At 41.0% G+C, this 22,751-nt stretch overlaps 1 protein-coding gene across 1 annotated transcript in view; it reads right to left on the reverse strand.

The window, feature by feature from the left end:
- Nucleotides 1–978: 978 nt before the first annotated feature.
- Nucleotides 979–22,751, reverse strand: part of si:dkey-237h12.3 (teneurin-3) — a 174,646-nt gene continuing 152,873 nt past the window's right edge. The window contains exons 23-32 of the mRNA XM_034690605.1: nucleotides 21,644–21,664; nucleotides 17,353–17,585; nucleotides 15,422–15,576; nucleotides 11,477–12,360; nucleotides 9,245–9,420; nucleotides 8,560–8,795; nucleotides 7,464–7,760; nucleotides 4,082–5,693; nucleotides 3,610–3,740; nucleotides 979–3,019 (exon numbers count right to left, since the gene is read on the reverse strand). Of these exons, the coding sequence (XP_034546496.1) occupies nucleotides 2,267–3,019; nucleotides 3,610–3,740; nucleotides 4,082–5,693; nucleotides 7,464–7,760; nucleotides 8,560–8,795; nucleotides 9,245–9,420; nucleotides 11,477–12,360; nucleotides 15,422–15,576; nucleotides 17,353–17,585; nucleotides 21,644–21,664 (4,498 nt within the window). The 3' untranslated portion in view covers nucleotides 979–2,266. The remainder of the gene's footprint in view (nucleotides 3,020–3,609; nucleotides 3,741–4,081; nucleotides 5,694–7,463; nucleotides 7,761–8,559; nucleotides 8,796–9,244; nucleotides 9,421–11,476; nucleotides 12,361–15,421; nucleotides 15,577–17,352; nucleotides 17,586–21,643; nucleotides 21,665–22,751) is intronic.

Below are 22,751 nucleotides of genomic sequence, written 5' to 3' on the forward strand. Positions count from 1 at the left end.
CCCTTGATATTTGGCAGAGCAGAGTTTTTTAACAGGGTTTTGGTGGGCTTTGAAACTCTTTGTAAAGATATATCAGAACAAATGGGGGTTCCTTTAAGTTCACTGTAATTTCACTGTGAGTGAAAAAGAGACAATAGCTCACAGGAAAACTTTAATAACACATTTCATTATAGGTTGGTAGTGGAGGGGGAGGAAGTATACCCTCTGGGACTTTCATGATAACTTTGAAGGCTTGTATTTTAGGTTCTCAGAAACAGAGATGTAGCTTTGATAAACTGTATATGTCATAAAGCTTTTTTTTAATTTCTGAAACCATATAAAGAATCAGTGAGATGCAGCAGATAGGGGGTCAAAAATAACAGCATAAAACAACCTTTGAGCAAAGAGTATTCTCCACCCATTCGGTTAGAAATGCTGTTTGAAGTTTACCATGAAAAAGAAACTCTTTCATTTGAAGCGGCTTGTTTCACTGTTATGTATTCCATCATCAGAGCTCCTCTGTGCTTTGATAAATAGCACTTACATGGGTACGGGAAAGCTCATCAAAAACCATTATGCAATATTAAAAACTGAGCTTTCTAGTGTTAAGAATAAACTAATACCCAAAATTCACTTTTGGTTAGGCTACAAACTGTGGCTCATGGTATCCATTGTTGTTATGACTGAAAACTCACTTCTGTTTAAAGCAGCTTCAAGTAGCTAAGTCATAATTAATGCTGCATTTGTCTTCTTTGACTCAGAAGATGTAGTTTGAATCATTAATACCATTTGTGATTTTGATAATTTTTAAAACACCAAGGCTATGCATACATAAGTATTTGGAGAGACATTAAGGATTCATGATATGCAAATGAGTGTCTGTGGAATTTTTCACTTAAAGACAATTCCTCACTTCCCATTTTCATGTAAAAACTTTGATTTGTAAGATGACATCAAAAAGGCACAACTTAGACCAATCTTAAAGAAACAACACACCAAAAAGAACCCCAATATAATTTTAATCCATGAGTGCATATAACATTCAAAAGAAATTATACCTACCGAGAACATGGACGTGATCTATATTTGGATCCACTGTAACCTTGTTTATGTGAGATGGGTTCATGAAATATTTGTGTTGATGAAATATTCATTGGACAGGAAGCCAGGTCAAAAGGCATTATGCCCAATAAACATTAAATTTAGTGGAAATAATAGTTAACTGCATGTTATAGATACATCACCACTTGTAAATACTTGTCACTACATGCACAGGTTTCTGTTAATTACTTAAACAGAGCATTGTGAAGAAGCCCCACATAAGCCATGTTATAAAAGGAACATAACTTAAAAAAAAGAGAAAAACATGACTGAAAAATCTATGAAAATAATATCTAAAAATCAAAATCCGCTGGACTTTATTGTCATGTATAAACACAACATAAATTACTGTTAATATGACTAGTACAGACATTTACTCAGATTCTTAAAAAAAAGACATAAAACTCTTGCATAATTTACAAAACATGGTGTCCCTGTGCTATCCAAGACACATCTGTGCCCCCCAGACCCCAAACAGAGTTTTTCATTCCTTAACTGTCCTTTTTTTCACGATGGATATCAGGTATTTAAACATGGAAACTGTTTTTCTTTTTTCTGTTTAAAAACATCTCAAAGAGAATCAGACAATTCGATGTTTTCAATGTTTACAGTGCTGAATCTGAAATACATACTGGCTGCTCTGTGAGGATATCGGTATGTCAGAAGTCTCTGATTCTAAAAACAAACATTTGTTCAAGGACATTGCCTCTTGCAGTGTCAACTCTCCAGCCCCAGACTTCTAGAGAAGTGCAGATACGCATAATGTTAACATTTCCCTAGCTCTGATAATACTTTCTGTTGAGCCAGACTGTTCTGGATAAAAACAAAAGAAAATGAAAAAAATGAAGAAAAAAAAAAACACCAAAATTAGCTCACTGTGTCCCAAAGATGCCCCATTCCTCTGCTTTAGAGTCCAGAGTCCAAAAGACTTGTGCAACAGAGGAACCAACCTGTAATTGCCATGTTAAGGCTTGGTGTAGTTATACATTTACTCTGTAGTCCCTGGGTCACAATGCACAGCATTGCCATTGACCCCCTGTATTTTTTGTCTTTATTTTTTATACAAAAACACACGGACACTCAGGGTACATATAGCAGCCTTTGATTACAGCTGCTTCTCATTCTGTCTGCTAGTATGTCTCTACCAAAAAAAGAGTCTCTTTGGCAGAAAATTCACCTCGTATTGTTACCTTTTCCCAATTTCACTTTGCCGCAGAAAGTGGATGTTATTAGCACTGTCTGCTAATTCTGGATACTGCTCAATGGAGAGCACATAGTACCCATCATACCCCAAAACTTTCCCACTACTTAGAAGCTGCCTCTTTTCCCCCTCTGTCCAAGGTCGAACCCCCTCCTCGCCGTCCCGCACGCGCTGCTGTTCTCGTGCCCATGCACCGGCGAGGGCCCGCAGACGCGCAAGCTCAACAACTCGCGCTTTCTCTTCATCCACTGTGGATCCATAACGGATGTGCAGGGCTAGATTGCCAGCACGAATCTCCACATCTGCAAAGCGACGAGTCCGACTATCCATGACTGTGGTGGACTGGGAAACAGTCACATTGACACCATTCTCCAGAGTCTTGTGTCCACTGGTGAGGTGCATTGCAGCAAGGTCAGCATCTGGAAGGCCCGGCTTCACAAAGTAATGTGTGTCACGCCCTTCTATCGTGAAATGGAGGTCTTCCAAATAGAAAGCATTGTTGAGGATTGTCGCAACCTTGATACAGTCCTCGCTGGCCACATTGAGCGTGTGAGTGTGAACACTGCCTTTGTAGATGGCGAACATAACAGCTCTTCCAATGGGAGACATTGCTGCTGAGAACCACAGCCAAGACTTTTCACCCCTGCGACCTCGTGTGAGATGGACCTCTGGCAGCCGCTCGAATGACAAGAGGGAATGCGCTTGTCTGGTTACTTCCTGCTGGACCCCAGAGATAGACTGTAGGAGAAGTGCAGTGAAACGTTAACGCCTGAACATGGCAGAACCTGACTTTCCAGGCCATTTAGAACCAGCTACTGCTCTGCCTCAGAGAGTTTTTCATCCCTGTCTAATATAATGGTGTTTTCAAGCTGGTTCCTCCAGCCAAAAGCAGATAAAACCCCATGACAATTTTGCAGCAACGCTCTTTGCGTAAAGGCTTAGGAGCAAAGAATCATAAATAGCTTCAAAAGACTGTTTTAACAGTAGCAACATCACAATGCATATAAAGTTGGACAGTGTTTAATGTGCTCAACTGGTAACTAAAAGTGTACTTTCTTCTTTGTTGTTTAAGCTTACTATGGGTATCATTATGCAAATACAGCCCAATTAAAATTGATAGTCTATGAAATGCATAGCAATCCAATTAAAAGATGGCAGCTACAATGTTCTGGTGTTAGAGAAAAACAATGGAAACAACAGTATTTATATTGTTTTGATCCCCTACACTTAAAGCATCATACTGTTGGCTTGAGGACTCTGATGGTTGCTTTCTCCCTGCTCTGTTAACTCTGTGCTCAGTTTCAATGAGAGATATTAGTGTTACCCACCGGCAGATCATCCCAGCGCTGACTCTTCATCAGTTCATAGGATGGCATGCTTAAATCAAACTTTGGGACTGGATACCCCGGAATGGTGTTGTGAAGATGAAAGCCAAAGGTTACAAGCCAGCTGTTCACATCTGCTCGCGGAAATTAATCAAAGACAGAGAGTTTAAAGTTACAACATGAAAAAAATCCTCATGCTGTTACACACATTTTAATAAGAGAACTATTAAGAACCAGGATTAGAAGTGTGAGCTGCATACTGCTTCAGATACTGACTCTTACAAAGTAGAAGTACATATTTAGAATTAAAATATATGAAGAGTCAGAAGTTCATATTCATATGGTATTTATAAAAAAACAGGAAGTTGTGATAAATACAATTATTGGAAATCAGTAGAAAATTTAATTAAAATTAATTGGAACAATTTCAGTAATCATCAATAGCACTAGGAGCTATAAATGTGATAACTCTTACCTGCAACATACTCTCTCACTTCGTGGACTTTACTGATCGGGTTGTTATTTCTGAACATGTATAAGTTAAACGGCGTTGGTTCCTTGCCAAGTTTTTTCCATGCAGAGACATCTGGTACAGTCCACCTTCCAGACATTATATCATAATCCTGCTCCCCAAAGTGCAGCAGTTTGGTCAGGGGATCATACAGTCCTCCGTGAAACCCGAGCACAAGCTGGAAGTCTGGGTTGGAATCAAAGTAGACCTCACCATATGCCGTGTACTGGAGCTGTTTGACCAGAAGGCCGTTGCTGGTGAAGACAGCCAGAGGGGTTCCGGTGTTATCACAGGCGATATAAAACTCCTCCCCACTGCTGATCTCCATCGCAAACAGGTGGCCTTGAAGGTCATAGTAGAGCGATGTGATCTCTGAACTGGAGTGGTTGTATACATGTGTAATCCTGGCTGGGTAGCTCAGGTCTGCGTAGAAGTATTGTAAGTGCTGGCCCAAGCTTGTCTTAGTTGAAACTCTGCGTCCCAGGCCGTCATAGCGATACTGAATCGTCCAGCCACTGCTTTTACTGTAGACCCGCACTAAGAGTCCTTTGGAGTTGTATTCAAAGATTTCCGCTCCCCTCTGACGGAGGAAACCATCCTCATCCATTCTGTACTGGATGTCTCCGAGGCGGGTGATGCGATCTCTCAAGTCGTAGCGTAGAGGAAGAAGTCTGGCGCTGTTTCCAGCATTCAGGAGGTGCAGATTTCCATTCAGATCATATGTGTAGCGCCACATCACTTTGTCGTTCAGGTACACGGTCTGGAGCTGGCCATCCACATCATACTCATAACTGTACTTGGTGGTGTTCGCAAAGGGGCCGATCTTGATTTCTCGCTTGATGACTCGGCCCACGTCGTCATACTGGAAAGTGATCCAGTACATGAGGGAGCGGAATATCTCATACTGGATCTCCTTAATGCGCCCATGTGCATCAAAGTGCTTAGTGTAGGTCATGACTGCTGTAGATATGATCTGATTTATATCGTAGTAGATCACCCCAAACTTCCCAAACTGCTCCACCTTCCCTGATATGTCATCAAACTGGTACAGATCAATCGGTAGTGGCGTTTCGTTGATGACACCTTGCACGCTGGTGACCCGCAGGCTGCTGTCATAGGTGTAATCAAAGCGTGCATTGACCATGCCGTCCTCACTGAAGCGGAAAATCTGCCTATCCACCAGGGGACCCACTTGCCGGTAACGAATGGAGCAGATAAAACCTTCATTCTGCAGGTTTACAGTCTTCAGCACACCCGCTGTTTCGTCGTAGGTGAAGCTGACTCTGGTGCTGTCATACAGGATCTCTGACAGTTTGTTCTGCCGGCGGTACCTGTACAGGATCCGTCGGCCCGTACCCAGGTGAGCTACTCTCAACAGGAGGCCATCTTCGCTGTAGTCCACAGCCACTGATGCGTTGCTCTCAGGAGGGTGATAAAGGTTCCTGTAGTAGCCCACTGAACGGATGGTCTGCATGGTATAGCGAGCCACGCTTGGCATCGTGACAGCAGAGAGCCGGTCCAGGGAGTCGAAATCAAAAATGTACTGCCGTTGACTGTGGAGCAGGAGGACCATGGACTGCAGGGAAAAGAGCAAAACAGAAAGTGTTTTCTTGAGTTGTATAATACATATACATAATATATGTGTAATGCCAGGCAAGTATGCCGGCAGACTGAGCAGATATTTCCTTTTTCTGAAAAGGAGAAACAGGGTGTATGAAAAATGCAATAGGTAGCGTTGCCTTTTACTACTGTGAGACAGCACCTAGCAGTTATGGTGAAATGATTAAATCTGTCTATGTAGAATTTACAGCTTTGGTTATTTTCAGCAATCTTTTATTATTATTGTCTTGTAGTCAACAGAAAACATATTCATTTTAACTCCCACTACTCACACACACACCAGCTTAATGAATGAAGAGTATATGCAATTTGAAGTGTGGTCTGCCTTCTTAAGGTGTGCAACCCTTTCCTTTAAAATGTCATGCCAAGTCATCCGTAGCTACACAGAGGTTCCCTGCGCTCCCTGAGCTCTCTGTGTTCCTTATGTCAGAGTGTTGACATGGCCTTTCCAGGTCACGCAATGACAGGATGCAGACAGGAACGGCTGAGGAAATCTCTGCATGTTTTAATAGCTTAGCATCAGGGTGTGATCTTTAAGACACTACAGAACAACTCAAGGATGTTTTTGCGGAAGATATGGGGGAAGATATATTTCACTGTCTGACGTGATTTAACAACAGACTGCAGATAAGATGAAGTGTTTTTTCTTAAATAAGGGATTAGCACATTTTATTTTTTTCATCGTCAGAGTGTGATAACTGCACATATTCTTGCATCAGCGTATTTTTCATTATTTTGCATATGACGTAGATTCCTTCATCTTTCAGAGAATACTCAGATTCATAGAGTGCTCTCTGTAGACTTGAAGACCCGGAAACTTAAAGTCTTGATAAATGACATGAGCATTAATAAACGTCTGAACATTTTTATATGTGGCTGTCAGAGAGTGGGATGAATTTGACAACTGAGTCAATGCCTGTTGAATTGAATTGTGCTCTTGCTGAGTTTTACTTAATCATACCCTGCCAATTACTCAGTGTGTTGTATAGATACATTTAAAGCCTTTCAATTTGTGCCCCTCTCCGGCTATTAAGAATCAAAATGGATAATAATAATAATAATAATAATAATAATAATAATACATTTGGATGAAAATAGAAACACATTTAGTGTTGTTCGTCTGGTCTTTTTAAGTTTCAGAGAATTAAACTATATTTTCCGGATTGTAAAGACCCCTGAACATGGTTTACCATTAATGTCATGACTGTCCTAAGGCCGATATTGATGAATAGTTGAATTTTGACTCTGATCTAAAAAAAAAAAAAAAAGACCATTAAATGCTGCTTACAAAAATAAGACTACAATCAAGTAAAAAACACTTTTTAGTGCTGCAGCTTTGGATCATATATTTTCCTTGATTAACCCTGACATATTGCAGAACAGCAGATGAATTAACTAGGTTATATTTCCACGTCTTACCCCTCAGTTTGCCCCAGAATTTTCCACGACAAGCTAAGGAGCCAGGGTACAGATCGTAGATGCCTCCTCAACATTTTAATATCTAAATCTTTCAAATGATGTTATAAAGTCAGCCGGCATTGCAAATTAATTAGTGTGTTTGCTAAGTATTTCTGCATAAAGTATGATTATGTAAACTAAGCTGGTGATTATAGCAAGATAAGCCTTTTCAGGGTGACTTCCTACATGTCAGGGACTTAATTCACCCTGATGTGATAATGACAGTAAATCCTCCATGATGCTTCCTCTGGTCACACTATTTCCTCACCTGCTCCAGGTAGGTATAACTCCAAATCTTCCCGTCAGCGAACACCCTGGAAATCAGACGGCCTTGGCTATCATACTCCAGTCTCTCAGTGGTTGGACCCCTCTGCAGGGCGCTGATTTGCCCGCTGCTCGTGCGGCTCACATTAACTGGCAATAGCTTACTGCTGGGCATCCACAGCACCGGATGGCCTGCTGTGTCGTATATAATCTTTAAGAGGAACTTCCTGTGGTCATCATAAATCTTCTCAGTCCTCAGGGTGCGATCGTAATCGACTGAAAGAATGTTCCGTCCATTCACCTGAGGAAAGATTTGATTTACATAAGAACAAAGTAGGAGAAGGACGACAACAAATCCTACTGCTGCTATTATCTGTAACAATAACTCATATGTAACAGATACAAACCTTAAAGACAAGATACTATCAGTGCACACTGATTACTAAAGAGTTTAGTAATAAGAAGAAAGTCTTGTTCTTGTTTTTGACGCTGTTCTTTGGATGGCTTTTAAAAGTTTTTCACAAGAATTCTCACTACAATTGTCACAGAGATTTACACCCCCTCTACAAGGCTCATTAAACCGAGAGACACTCTGGCTGTTGTTCAGGTACACTTAAATCATAACCTCTTAAATTTAATAGGTATAAAAAATTACTCGGAGGCAAAGCAACCATCCAAAGTTGAGTTCATGAAGTACCTTTAACAATAAATTTGGATGTCAGTCTCCTTCCAGGAGGAATAAGAGCAGTCAGGCTCTTGAGGAGTACTAGACTATTGATAGCCTTCTAGATCAGGAATGAAATGTTGATGTGAATCCTACTTCAAGGAAAAGATGAAAATGCTTTTCTAAAAACGCTATTTTAAGGCTTTAATACAGAGGGACACAGCTGCAAACAAAGAAAAAACACAGCTGTCATTGTTTTGACAGACTAATCAGATTTGAACCTTGTGCAATTAATTCCTGTCCTCATTTGACGTCTATAACAATGTACCAAGATTGTACGATGCCATAGAAAATACCCACTCTTGCATGCAAGGGGTTTGCAGATAATCTCCATAAGCCTCAAGAAAGAAGGAAAAGAAGAGATAACCAAACATACCCTGAGTTTACGTCCAAACACGATTACTTTCCCTCTGGCTTGTTCTTTGCGGAAGCGCCATTCAACCAAGTTTTGCCCACTCTCCCCTGGCAGGCTCATGTTGCGTCTGGCCACAGTTGGGTTGGCAGCTCCTGCCAGGATGTGGGGCTCTGTCTGGTAGTGGGTGTCCATCCCGTTGGCATAAGTAATCCTCAGCGAGTTGTCAAAGCCCACTTGAAAGCTACTTCTACATTGGTCTGTGGACGGTGATAAAAAAAGGGAGTAAAAAGAGAAACTTAGAACAAAGTGGAGGGTGATAACAAACCAGAGTTTATGAATGTATGATAAAGGGAGTCCCTTGTGCAACGTATGGGGTGCATTTAATTATGCTTTAAGTCTTTAATACATAAAAGTAAATTATCTTCATTAAACAGTGTGCATGAATGATGTGCTGAAATAACTGGACCATCTGGCCCTGGCAGAAAGTAGAAACCATTTAGATACAAGGTTGATGTGTCTCCCTGACACTCCAAACCCGCACACTGAGAGAGTAATCATTTACACTGTCGTCTGTCAGACCCTCTGAGCCGTAATGATACACGACTTAAGCTTACTCAACATTGCCCTGGCGACCCTTGAAACAATGACAAATAACAGCTTACAAACTAGCCGGCAGTGTCAGGGAACACGAGCGTTTCTGACTTACCCTGAGCCAGAGAGTAGTAGGCACGAATGGTTGAGGTATTCGTGGTGATGCTGATTTCCTCCTCTGACATGGAGCTTTCAATGTCCACTGTCAAGGCGCTGTAGATGTCGGTGTACAAGTTATTCACCATTCCGGTGGGGAACGTCACATTCATTAGCCGTCCTTCGCTGTCATAGCTGTTTGACAAAGAGAACATCAAATGACAGAGGTGTGATAAGTACGAGGGCTCTCGGTGCCACAGTGCATTCAATTATCAGCTCTTTTATATTTGTGGAGTAAGATGATCGACTTTACTGTAATTAAAATGTCACTTTCTCTTTCTTATGTTCAATTTTCAGAGCATAAGTGAGGGGGTGTATCAACCCAATGCACAATCCAAATATTTGATATGGGAGAGTGACACATCTCATCAGCCACCCTTTTGAGTTTTATGCGACTGAATTCAATTATTTGGTTGATTGATATGTCATTACACTCTCAACTGAATGCTTTGCTTTTTTAGTTATAGTGGGGTATCATTTATGGCGTAATGAGACATGACAGCAAATTACACAAAGGAGAAAAATTCAATCACTGACGGGCCATGCTGCCAAAACAAAGTGTCACTAGATAGATGGTCCTTTTTATTAAACACTGGACTTTTGCTTTAACTCCACTTTTTGTTGTTACTCAGCTTTATTAAACACCTCATTCCCATATAGTTAGACTTTAATAACTCAATATATCCACAAAGTATGCTACTTTTTCTTCTTTTCCATGTGACTAAATAACGGGAATCAGGTAGTCCAAAAAGGTTAATTAGGGCTGACACCTTATATTATAGTAAAACAGTTCTTGTTACTAGACCGGTGTTTTTCTTTTTCTGTCCTTCCACCCACCGTTATGGGGAATGTAAGATCTATCTACGATAAGGTGGATGAGCTAACCCAGCACCAGAGTAGCATCATGCTAACAGAGCTAACACCAGACACGAACGCCACATTGGAAGGATTTCACCTGCTGTGGGCGGACAGGGTACAGGAGAGCAAGACTGAGCTAACTGGGGAAGAAGGCCAGCTCAGTCCTGGATCCTGTGGAGGTGGTGGCTGACAGGAGAATTATGGCCAAGCTGTCGTTTTTGATTAACATTTCTTTTCTATATATATTCTTGTTAAATTCTTGTACTGTACACCTTTTGGTTTGCTGCTGTAACTACAAACTTCCTGCATTCTTCTTCAAAAGAGTCACATAGTGTAGTTGTGACGTTGTCTGTCAGCTGAATTATAGAGGTTTGGTTGTCCTACCTGAAACGGCAGGACGACCATACCCCCTGTTGTCTGACAGGCTCCCTTATCCAAGATCAGTTAGAGATTAGGAAGTGGGCCCAGAGGACAGTTCACCAGGATGAGGGGACCTACATGCTGTCACACACCTTGGATACTATCGGACAACAGGGGGCGTGGTCGTCCTGCCATTTCAGGTAGGATGACCAAACCTCTATAAATCAGCTGACAGACAAGTCACAACACCACATGACTCTTATGAAGAAGACTGCAGGAAGTTTGTAGTCGAAACATGTGAAGGTAAAAAGGAAAAACACTGCTCCAGTATGAGAACTGTCTTACTATAATATACACCTAATGAACCTTTATGGACTACCTGATTCCAATGTTTTAGTGTCATGTAAAAGCAGCATACTTTGTGGATATTGAGTTATTAAAGTCTAACTAGGCTATATTACAGATCTGAGGCAATTTTTATAATTAGGTTTCAATTAAATGAGCCCCCTAAAGCAGTGTGCAGGTGAGTACCAATTATAGTGTAAACTGGATTGAGCTGTGAGACAGGAAAGAACACAGGCAGAGTTACACTGATAGCTAATAGCTCCATCTTTGCCTCTTCATGTCATCAGGTTTCAGTTAAACCTTTTTTAAATACTAGTTTTAGAGTCTCCGTTCAGTAATTGGTGACTCGAAAGCTCAATGAGAAATCCTTTTTGCTGCTCCTGCTGCCTCATCCATTAGAAGCAGGGAACACGTTCCCCCTGAGCACAAAAGTATCTGCCAAACTGCCAAGTGCATTTGCTTACATAATTTCTATTAGTCTGCACAAAATGGTAGGTGTGTTTTATTTGAACCACGGTCTTGTTCCAGATACAGAAAGCTTAAAATCACTGTGACCTAAATCAGTCTCACTTTGGCAGCGATATAAAGATTTGTACAGACAGAACCTGCCAGTCTAAATTATACTTACTCGTAGAAAGTTGTCCAGCCAATCTCTGAAGTCTTTGTAGCCAGGAGACCGTTGTTACCATGGTAAGTAAGAAGCACCAGCTCCTGGCCCTGCGCTGTGAGTGTTTTCAGTCCACCGTTGGTGCCCATGGTCAGCCAGATCACTTGGTTGTCAGGGGCAACAATACGTACGGGCGTCCGGTTTGGATCTCTACGGATTCTCAGAGTGTTTCCACTGCTGTCAGTAACAGCTGTGATGTCGTTCTCTGTGCTGTAGCTGAAAGAGTATTTGGAGTCCCCTGTGAGCAGGCTTGCAGTGTGCTGGTGGGTGCCATTGCTGTCAAACACATAAAGCTCCTGGGCATCAGGGGAAGCCACTTCATATGTGCCCACACTGGTAGTCAAAGTTGGCCCGTTTCTAGCGATGGCCCGGATGCGGATGTTGCCCAGGTCTGCCACATAGAGGGTTCCATCTGGAGCCGCCACTAACGAAGATGGAGCATTGAGCCTGGCATCTTTGGCATAGCCGTCCCCTGTCTGGTAGCAGTCGCAGTTGGCATCGTTCTTGCAGTCGCAGTCCGAGGGAGACCCGGCCAAATGCGTTATCTCACCATCCACAGAAACCTTACGAATCCTACTCATCTTCCTCTCATCTGTCTCTGCGATGTAGATGGCACCGTGGTAAGATATGGTGATGGAAACAGCAAATTCCAGAGGGGTTAACTGGGCTCTTTGACCACCGGCCACGCCGCGCTCCAGTCCGGCCAACGGGCAGTGGATGGGTCGGCCAGCTGCGATGCTCACTTGACCGTTTTCTGTGATGCGCAGCACGATGTTGTTGTCCAGGACGTACAGTGAGTTGTCCATCGGACTCACTGCTAGGTCAGTGGGCCACTCAAGAATCACCTGAAGTCCAGAAGATCATCATGTTAGAATTATTTCACAAGGTCCACATTTTTCCTTTAAATAAAAGAAAATATCTGCCCACTCAAAGATCTCATCAACAACAACATGTCTTATAAGTTTGTCTGTAGTAAACAAGCATAAAAAACAACAAAAACTAGTGATATTGTACCGTTCTGTGCAGTTGAAACATTGTCTGTTGCAGAAATCAAACATCATATTTTAAGTTTCAAAGTTTTCTCTTGTTCTATTATGCTGCTTTTTGTATATTTAGAATACATTATTTTAATTGGCCAGAAGGAAACAAAGACTTAACAATCTCGTAGCTTGTGGGTATAAGATAAGCTCTTATCTCTTTGTGCTTATGCAGCTGATACATATTTTTATAGGATAATCCTATAAATGTTAACTGTTATCATTTGACATTACGCCCTCTTTTCCCTCTAAACATTTCACTTTAGGTATGTTGTTATTAGGATTTTAGTGAAGGGTAATTCTGTTTTGCAGCTACACCACAGCTAGCATTACAATCCAGACTATTAACCTTTGATAGTCCTGCAACCATGTGTGCTGTAATAACTGTTGCTGCAACCTGAGGTAGGAGAAACCCACTGGATGGTCAGTTCAGTATTAATTAAATTAATAAATTTCAAATAAAATCAAAATTAAGCAAAAAATTATTCTGGCATGATTGCAGCATTAATCACATCTTGGAAAAATTACAAGCAGATATCAGAATCTACCCTGGCCATCTATTACAGTCTGCTTTTCAGAAATGTGTCAGAGAATAAAAAGCGCGTTTATAGTAGCAGAAATGACTGGCCTGGCCTTCAAACACATAACTGTGTCATTAAAACTGTCAAAACGCTTTTGAATTGTGCTTTTCCAAAGGGTGATTAATAATAAAACACACTGCCTTTAAGGCTGCCACTAGTCAAACTGCGTAGAGCCAATTCTCTTGCTGGGATGCCTGAGGATCCCACTGTCTCGCCAACACGAGTCTTTATTGGCTCAAACCAAATGACTTGGTAATTAGCAAAAAGTGACATGCTTAATCCTTTGTCTTTATGTTCTCTTATGTTTTTGCTTTTTATGTTCTCCACCCACACACACACACACACAAATTGCTTTCTGCACTGTTTATGGTCAGCATAAGGACAAAAACACCCTTATGCTGACAGAGAACGCCCTTATGTTTTTTCCCTTGCTCTCATTTCTGTCAGTGCATCTCTGTTATTATCTGACCTTTCAGCAGGGCATCAGGGTGTTTATAAAGCTGTGGTCTGGGGTCACTTAGGTTTTACTTTGTTAGCGCTTTCTTTTTACTTTTGAAGTGTTTTGTCTGAAGCCTTGCACTTGCGTTTTTATGGAAGCTGATCTGCATTTAAACATCAGAAATCTAATTAAAATGTAAATCGGTTAGTTAAAAACAAATTGAAAGAGCACTACTATGTCTGGTGCACATATGTAAGAGGTGGTACAAAGTACAACCTGATCCTGCGGCAATTTCATTCTCGACAGAAAACCACACTTAAGAATTCACTTTCTGCAGACACAGGATGCAGATGGTGTGAACTGACAGTTTTCATGTGATAAAAGCCTTCTTGGCTTTTTATTTTTCTTCATTATTCATTGACAGTCAGATCTCAAAACTCTAAAGGAATGAAATGAGGAGGGACATTAAAATTCAAGCGCAGGGAGATACTTCTTTGGAAGAGGTGTCATGGTATTGTAATGCTATAACCCATTGTGTGGGGACACAGCGCCGCTTTTATGTCTTCTCTTGTACAGGTAGATGCTAAATTTTGTTGGACAAAGCCGACTTGCCATTACGCGCTGCAAGAAGCTAAGGTTTTATGTGCTGCAGCCTCTCTGCCGGGCCCTGCTTCATTATCATGTATGGTGTAAGTGTCCTCAATCCTGAGTATTTCCAGTGGAACACTAAGCACTAATTCAACCCCAGCCACATCAAAACAAGCCCCCCAAACTGAGTAATTATTCTTTCCCTCTCCATATCATCTGCCGTGACCTGAAACTCATCTCTTCAATAAACACTTCATGTCTCTACTTCCTGCCTAAATCACATCTTCATCCTTGCTCAAAATGTTCTCCTGTACTTTCAGAGAAAATGGGCTGCTCTTGTCGGGTTAAGAGCAGAAAACTTTTTATTCATCTCTGATGTGTCTTCACAGACAACTTAGTCTCGTCGGTGCTGTAGGAATTGGAGCTTTTTTCACAAACTTCATATTTTTTCCCTAGATAAGATCTGTCAGTGTCTGTCTTGTATTTAACATTTATTTAACCAGAAACTCCCTTCTTGGATTGAAGTTTCTTTCCAACAGTGCCCTGGCTAAGACAGGCAATACAAGCAACATCATAACATCATAATGCAGATAACGGGAAACGGCTTATGAGCTCAAAATTTAGCAATCTGATTATACAACCAAAAATACAATTAGAGAAGTAAGTTAAAAACATCCTAGCCATGAAACACACTGAGCAGGCACATTAAAAACCACCTCAGGGCACTCTAAAACCATCAGAATAAATGGGTTAGAATGATCTAATGCCATCAAACAATAAATGAACAATACTTTAGCTTCTGAATTTGAATATTCTCTTAAATAGCAGCCAAAAGAGGGAGCATACAGTTTCTGTTGCAATGATTGAAATTCCCAGAGAGGGGCCAGATTTTGCAATTTTAAATTTAATTGCATATGGAACCAGACTGTTGGAGCAGCATGTAAAAAAGCTTTTTTTTTTACTTGGTGGTGGGAAGAGTTCAGGAACTGTGAATAATAATATAGCAAGGTGGTAAATTTAAAAAATGTGCCTGCATGTCTCTCTCCCCCTGAATGAAACCCCAAAACATCAGTTGTGGAAAAGAGGAGTTATGCTGCATATGTATAGGCAGCTACAAAAGCCTGTATACCAATGATGAGTCATGGGTGAGGAATCTGAAAAAGGGGTTAGAGGGGAGGGGCACAAGGTGGCGCTGCGACATCCTCAGTTTGAGCTCACAGGCAGAGTTAACAACTGTCTGGCACTCGCCCGTTCAAGTCACCTGATTTATGTCCATGCTGTTGTCGCATGTCAGGGGGCGAGCAGACGTCAGGTCGTTGGAGCCCAGGAAAGTGGACATGATGCCATTCTGGTCCACCTTTCGGATTGTGGTGCCGTCAACAAAGTAAATCATACCGTTCTTGTCCACAGCGATGCCTGTTGACATCAGGTAAGAGAGGGGAGAAAAGGAGAAAAGAAGGGGGAAAAAAGGGGGAGAATAAAAGCCTTGCGATAACAGGAAAACATGGCAGATATGCGGCATCTCTGCTTGCATGACTCAGTGGACAGAACACGATGGATACATGTGTCAAGCTTGCCTTCCTATTATTCAGGTCACTGCAAAAAGCACAGCAGTCAATAATTCATGGGCTGCTTTTCTGGTATTAAATAATTTCTGAGGCAGAAGTGGGAAAGGCTGTATTCATACGGTATATATGCACTTGCCTCATCTTGTAACCCTCCTCTCTAAAAAAAAGGACCTCAGGAGATGGGGGTGTCAATGAGGGGTAAGTTTTTGGAGGTTTTCTGACATTTTTTGGACACTGGGAGCCATCAACAATCTGCACACCATTTGAGAAATGAATGAGCGAGGGAGCGGAAATGACAGCTTCGGCCAATTTTGGATGAAAAGGGGGTTGAAAGACAGGCAGTTGCCATGGTGACAACTGTGGACTAAATTGTCTCAATGATTGAGTGTCAGCTCAGAGTTCTTAGTTGCAGACGAGCCAGTGTGGAGTTGCAATAACCATTTGTCCCAAACTGGGAAAATACATTAACAGGGCACGGCAGCCTCCTCATCGCTCCCTATGTCACCCGGCTGCTTAATAGAGAACAGCACCTATGGGATTCAATCATACCTCACATGCAGGGAGGCTATTTTTTACTCTCCACATTGGTTTTAACATGCTGAGGTATTGACTTTTATCCTCGAGACTTAGAGCTGCTGATCTGACGTATAGTGGAAGATTGCTCGGTGTATTGAGGATTTAAAATGTTTTGAATAAGCTTCACATTCAGCTTTCCCCTCAGAGTATGATTTCTTTTTCAATGAAGCCTTTAAAAGCTTCTATGGAAGGTGAGTGGTTTGGTTTGACCTGTGGCTAGGTCTGCACAAGATTGCTTTCTGCTAAAACATTGACGAGCCCAGGGAGCCCACGGTGAATCTTTGGGAGCCGGCTATTTGACGGTCTGAGATTCTCAGACAGATGAAAAGTGTCACATTTGAGCCGAGTTGCCCAAATGTCTGAGGGGAGAAAAAAAATAGGAGCCATCTGCTGTTTCTTCTCTGGTCTCGGCTTCCACCCACTCCATCATTAGAGTCGCTCTCTCAGATTGCCTTCACTCGAGCCTTTATCACCCAGCTGAAGCTGAGCTATTGCAGTTGGCATTCAGAGTGGGCAACAACTAACGCACAACAATTCATCTTCGCCTTTTCATCCAGAAGACTTTATGGAAAAGTGAGCAATCCAAGCACAAATGGCAGAATAGGCCATGTGCTATTTTGAATGCGAGCTACTGGTCTGTGCATACTGGGTATCAACTTTTGGATAGCTTTAAGCTTCAGATGCCTGAAGTGCTAACTCTCACAGGATCTGTAGAAGGGGAAAAACATCAATCATGTTTACATGTTCGGAATGATTTTTCTGAAGGTACGCAACATTGATTATGCATTTTGTTTCTGGAGATTCAAACTACTGCTTTTTTGATATTACACTGTCTCAGTACACAGACTTTGCTTTTTTAAGTTGATAGGCTTGCTAACATCAACATGTGACCCACAACTACGACCTATTAAAACCTGACAGTGTGTTGTGTTGGCACAGACCCCAGATGTGCACATGAATTTAAATTCACCACTCCAGTCTTAGAAAGCCATTACAATGTCCTGCCTCTCCATCTGAGTACAACATCTTCATTAGTATGAAATCGTACCTTTGGGTCCAGTGAGAGAGGCCTCTGGAGCTTTGCCGCCATCTCCACAGTGGTTCTCATCAAAGGGCAGACAGTGCTCCCCTGTTCCTGCCACCACCTCTGCATTGGACTGCAGATCCTTGGTCCCGGTTAAGGTTTTCGGCTTGTAGATCCTCCGGGAGTTGGTGTCCGACACGTACAGCTGGCCAGTGACTGGATCAGTTGCTAGGTAATACCGGTGTGCTGGGTTGTTACTGTATTCAAGACATACACTCAGTTATACTCTATAAAAATATCCTTTAGTTTGCAATCACAGAGGGCTTTTTTTTCAATGACCTTTTCTCACAGTGTGGACAAATCGCCGTTTAACCATCGTAATCTACCTCTAAAATGTGATGTCATGCAATAATCTCTGCATAATACCTGAAAAAAACTTGCAAACCCCGATTGACCCATTAAAAGATAGAGCCTGATTCTCCCTGCAAGCCAAAAATCTTGGAGTTGATTCGTGTACACCTGTGCGAGGACAAAATATTGCTTTCACTGAATTCAAATAGTTTGAAAGACTGGAAAGGTTCATTATTTGAATACTAAATATAAGACCTGCATACTTCCATGTATTGTTTTATGTGTAATGGAATCAGGGGACTACATTCAGTCTGTTTTTTAATTGCTCCAAAAGAGATGGCAGAAAGTTAATGCGCATTTTCCATCAGGTCGTGTTCTGAGCGTTTAAGCCATCATTAAGGACGTTATTTTGTGAAACGCACACCATACGTGCCTAATTATGTGTAACTGTTTTCTTCCAGTCCAGTTGCAGCTTAAAATATAAACCTTATTATCAACCTCACACAAGTAGCATAATTGTCATTTATGTGGCTAATGAACTGAAGAAGGAAATAATGTCTATTTTAATGTCAGGGAGAAAAAAATAAATGTGTGAAGTATTCCCACAGCAGAAAAAAAGGTAGAGTCTTTGTGAGTAAAGAAAGGAAAGACAGACGGAACGTGAGACGGCAAAGGTTGAAAGGATGGAAGTCAAACAGAATTTAACAGGGTACCACTGCGGTGGGTTTCCAGTGTTCTAAAATGACAACTTGTGTTCTGGATCCCCTGTTGGGAAAAGCCTTTAGAAATAACAGAAATGACTGGCTGCTGTTAAGAAATGCAAAAAACTAATGGAAAGCATCCTGCTTCGCTCATTTGCATTAACGGGTTCATAATGGATCTTACTCTTTTGGATAAGAGAGCAAATGTATCAAGCATTAGTGATCAAATATTTCTCAGCACATGATTGACTGTTCGTTAAACAAATACAAATTGAATTAGAAAACCAATTAAATGTTCACTTCCTGTGATGTTCCCTTTTAAACAAACTCAAAATGTCAAACAACTGTTGGATTAAAGTGTTCTAATAAGGCAAGGTTGATACATAGCAGGTGCTTAAGTGTCATTAAAGAGCTAAAAACAGGCAGTTAACATAAAAAATAGCTCTCTCTACAGCAGAGTCATAAACAGGGCTGCTCTGGTTGTACTCCAGCTTAATGGTACCTCAGTCAATACTGGTTGGCTTTCAAATGGGATAATGTGATGGCAAAATAAATGTTGCAATGAAACATCTTTATAAAATGATGAAGATGGAGTCATAAAAGTCTGACAGCTATTATGAGTTCAAGTAAATGCTCCAAATAAGACTGCTATTAATTTCCAATAAAGCATTCAGCTTGACTTACCTTTGTAACCCTTTCTTTTACAGTGCACTTAACCTTCAGTTTGTGGACAAAATAAGTGAAACACCTCATTGACATTACCGCCAATATAAAATATCTGCAACAAGTAATGTGATTGCGAAACTTTTAATGTTAAGACAGATGTATAGTGATTCCCAAGGCTACATTATGTGCACTGAAGTCTTAAAATGTCACCACTTTTGATTAAAGACACAAACTGTACTCACAGCAGCCATTTCCCTTTGACATCACACTCAAGATGAAGAGCTTCAATGATGTTTGAATGTTCTACTGCTGTCTTACAAGTTTGAATTGAAGGGGAGATGGCAAACATTTATCCTTTTACTACTTCCCATTTAATTAACAAGTGATCACACAGTGGATATTTAACAACTAGAAGGCCACTGCCCATATCTTAAAGCAAAGCCATGTCTTTTCTGACCAATAAGCTACTTCTAAACAATGGCTAATCTAAGAATTCAACAGCTTTGAAGCAGCCTTGATAGTGTCACATGATACAACTGGAAAATCATGAATTTAAAGCCAAGAGAAAAAAATACTGGCTGTAATGAAGCATGCAGTCTTATATTTACTGTCAGCTCAACAAATTAAAAAAATGTAATCCAAGCTCATATTTATTCTGGCAAAGTCAAAGCAATATTTGAAAGTACAACTGGTGGGATATGTTTCTGTGTAATGTTCTTAAAGACACCATCAAACACAGCAGTGGCCATAATACAAATACGTTAGGAGGGTAGCAAGGTAGCTAGGTGGTCAAATAATAGCATTAGCTGTTGTTACACAATATCCAATGGTTAGTTTTTTTTGCCTTGAAGCATGGTTTAATGACCCTCCAGGTTTTCACTATACACTGTCTTCACAGTCACTCATAATTTAGGGGAAGGCGACATAATAATGGTTTATCAGATTCCCTCCATGTTTGAGACTTCCTCCCTGACCATGTTAGCACATCCTGCTCTTTCTGTAATCTGAACACAAGATCATGCATCAACTTTGGCTTTTTCAATTTTGAAGCATCTTCTTCTGAGTTTTAAAAACTTCCATTTCTGAACTTCAAAGCCTGTCCAAAGGCCGGTCCCAAGGAGCTAGCGCAGGTGCTAGTCATCTCCTGATTGCAAGAACACAATGTCCTGGTTGCTGGCAGTGCCTGGTAAACAATTAGAGGCCTCCAACTGATGCATAATTTAACACATCCAGTCCAAATACAAAGTCAATGACAGAGTTCTGATTCTGCAAAGATATGCTTCATACCTACAGACAAAGGTATCATTTAATGATCGGTAAGCAGATAAAGTTGCGTGAACTTCTGCAAAATCTGGACACGTTGCACTTACTAGTGTGCCAAGCCAGCAGATTGGTTAATCCAGCTTTTGTAGCTCAAAACAGAGAATAAAAAACCACACAGTCTTTGAACCACTTCTCTGTTTGTTAGTCTACATGAAGCCTCGAGAACCATGTCACAGTTCATTTGAAACATGAATCAAGACAAAGTATATTTTTTTAGTTCTGTTTTCTAATATTCAGCTGCTACTATTCAGGCCTGAAGTTTGTTTGCTTTGGCACAGAAGAAAAAAAATAAACTTAAAAGAGTACTACTGCCTTTGAGGAGTAATCCATTCAGAGTTCACAAAAACAAACCCAAAGGAAACATGTGTCTCTTGGACTGACAGTGACCTAGACATCAAAACTACATGGCACCTTTGGAGAAAAATCAAAACAAAGTTTATTCTGGTGATGGATAACAAGTGGTGCTGCACTTGGCTGCATTGGACAGCTGTATCTATCTTCTCTGGTGGTCATGTGGAGCTTACAAGGAAGTGCTCGGACACTGGCATTGATCAAAACTCTGCTGCATCTGATCTGAGCAGCTAAAAATAGATGAAGGGGGGGAGAAAGCATCCTGTGGCAAAGCATGAAGGTGGAAACTGCAGCTGCTGGCAGCGGACAAATGGATTTAAAAATTCATATAAAAGTCACTTATTCAGGTCATGGCAGATAAACCACCTTGACAGCCTGCTTGACAAAATAACCCCAGTTCACTCTGTGGTTGCAGCTCTGGCGTAAATGGTCCAGTAAATTACTAACAAACTTATTACCAACACTGAACTAAACTTTATCTGATGACTTCATTTGAAATACAAAGAAGTCATGTAAGCTCCTCTGGAAATTACGTAACGTTTATTTTACTGTAATTAAAAGCTTCACAATGTTACTGTTTATTGCAGCACTATTGTATTTGACTCTGTCCTGTGCGTTGATTGAATCTTTATATTTTTTTCAATTCCACATCTCTAATTCAAACTTGCAGTACTTTAAATATGTAAAGTTTGCTGCGTATGTTGCAGCCAATTTGAGAGTGCATTTCCCCCCCACAAACTGTGCTCTCTGCCTCTTGTTTGGATGTAATCAAGCTATAATTGGTTTGCTATAATTACATGTGGTAATCACTGGTGTTAAAGGCAACTGTAAAAGAAAGAGTTATCAGAATCAAACAGAGGACGGTATGGATGGGGATGAACAGAGAATGCTTAAAGAAGCATGCACTAAGAAAAAACACCTACCTGTGTCTAAAGTCTTTATTTCTATGACAGGGAGACGAGGAAGACGAGGGAGCAGGAAAAGGAGGGAGAAAGAATCAAGACAGTGAAATAGGTAAATCTTTACAGGATACTTTCACTTCTCATTTCCAAGGATGTTCTTTGCCCGATCACTTTTCTTGTCAAAAGAGTGACTTAGAGGTTTAGTTTGATTTCTTCTTTTCACTTTAAGTCCTGTTATCCTCATTGAAACCACAAGTGGTGAGTGCCAACAAGGACTCAATAATTTAGCTTTAAAATGCAGAGCCACTTTTTTTTTCACTCCCAGTATCGAGTGAGAGAGAGAAAAAAAAACAGCTGAGATGTAGAAAGCCAAAGTCTCCCCTTGAAGAATCAACACAGCCGCCGGAGAAAGACTCGGGCGGTGACAAAATTTGTTTGGCAGAAAGTAGAGAAGCGAGACCGTGGCTGAAAGTCGCAACCCCACAGAGAGGAGGATATGTACTCCCATCTTCCAGAAACCCCATCCTGCATTACCACTGGTTTTCCCAATTTGACCGCCTGTATTGAAATATTGATTCCACCACTTGTTACGTTGGCCGCTGAAGCCAGGATCTAAATACAGACTAACAGCAGCTGAAAGGGAATCCCAAATGGATTTAAACTCTTATGCAACAAGCGAAAAAACTGAAACCACTCTGATCTTTAAATGTTTGAAAAAGACTAACATCAAACACAAAATAAGCAAATATTTTGCAAGTGACAGACACATGGTGTCTTGTGTAAAAAGGGTATTTTTCCACCTTTACATCAGCGCTGCAAGTGGCTTCTAATGCAAACTTACATTTCCCTCAGTGTGTCTTTTATGTCACACTAAACTCCTTTTAGCTAACACCACAACTCTTCATGGTAGTGTTTAGTGTTTCTCTCCTTGTTAACACAGTAAAACAGTTGCTTGGAGACACAAAGTGTTTCTTAAACCATTATTTATCCTGGAAAAAGGGTTGCTGAGCATGCATTCTCCTTACAGCAAGCACCATGCTTCACATTCAAACTGGTAGACGTATGAGAGCTACAATTTCTCTCGTTGTTTAACTGGCAGAATATTTTCAGGATTTTCAAAATAAAGTGT

This window comes from Notolabrus celidotus, chromosome 8, assembly GCF_009762535.1.
Source record: "Notolabrus celidotus isolate fNotCel1 chromosome 8, fNotCel1.pri, whole genome shotgun sequence".
Lineage (NCBI taxonomy): Eukaryota > Metazoa > Chordata > Actinopteri > Labriformes > Labridae > Notolabrus > Notolabrus celidotus.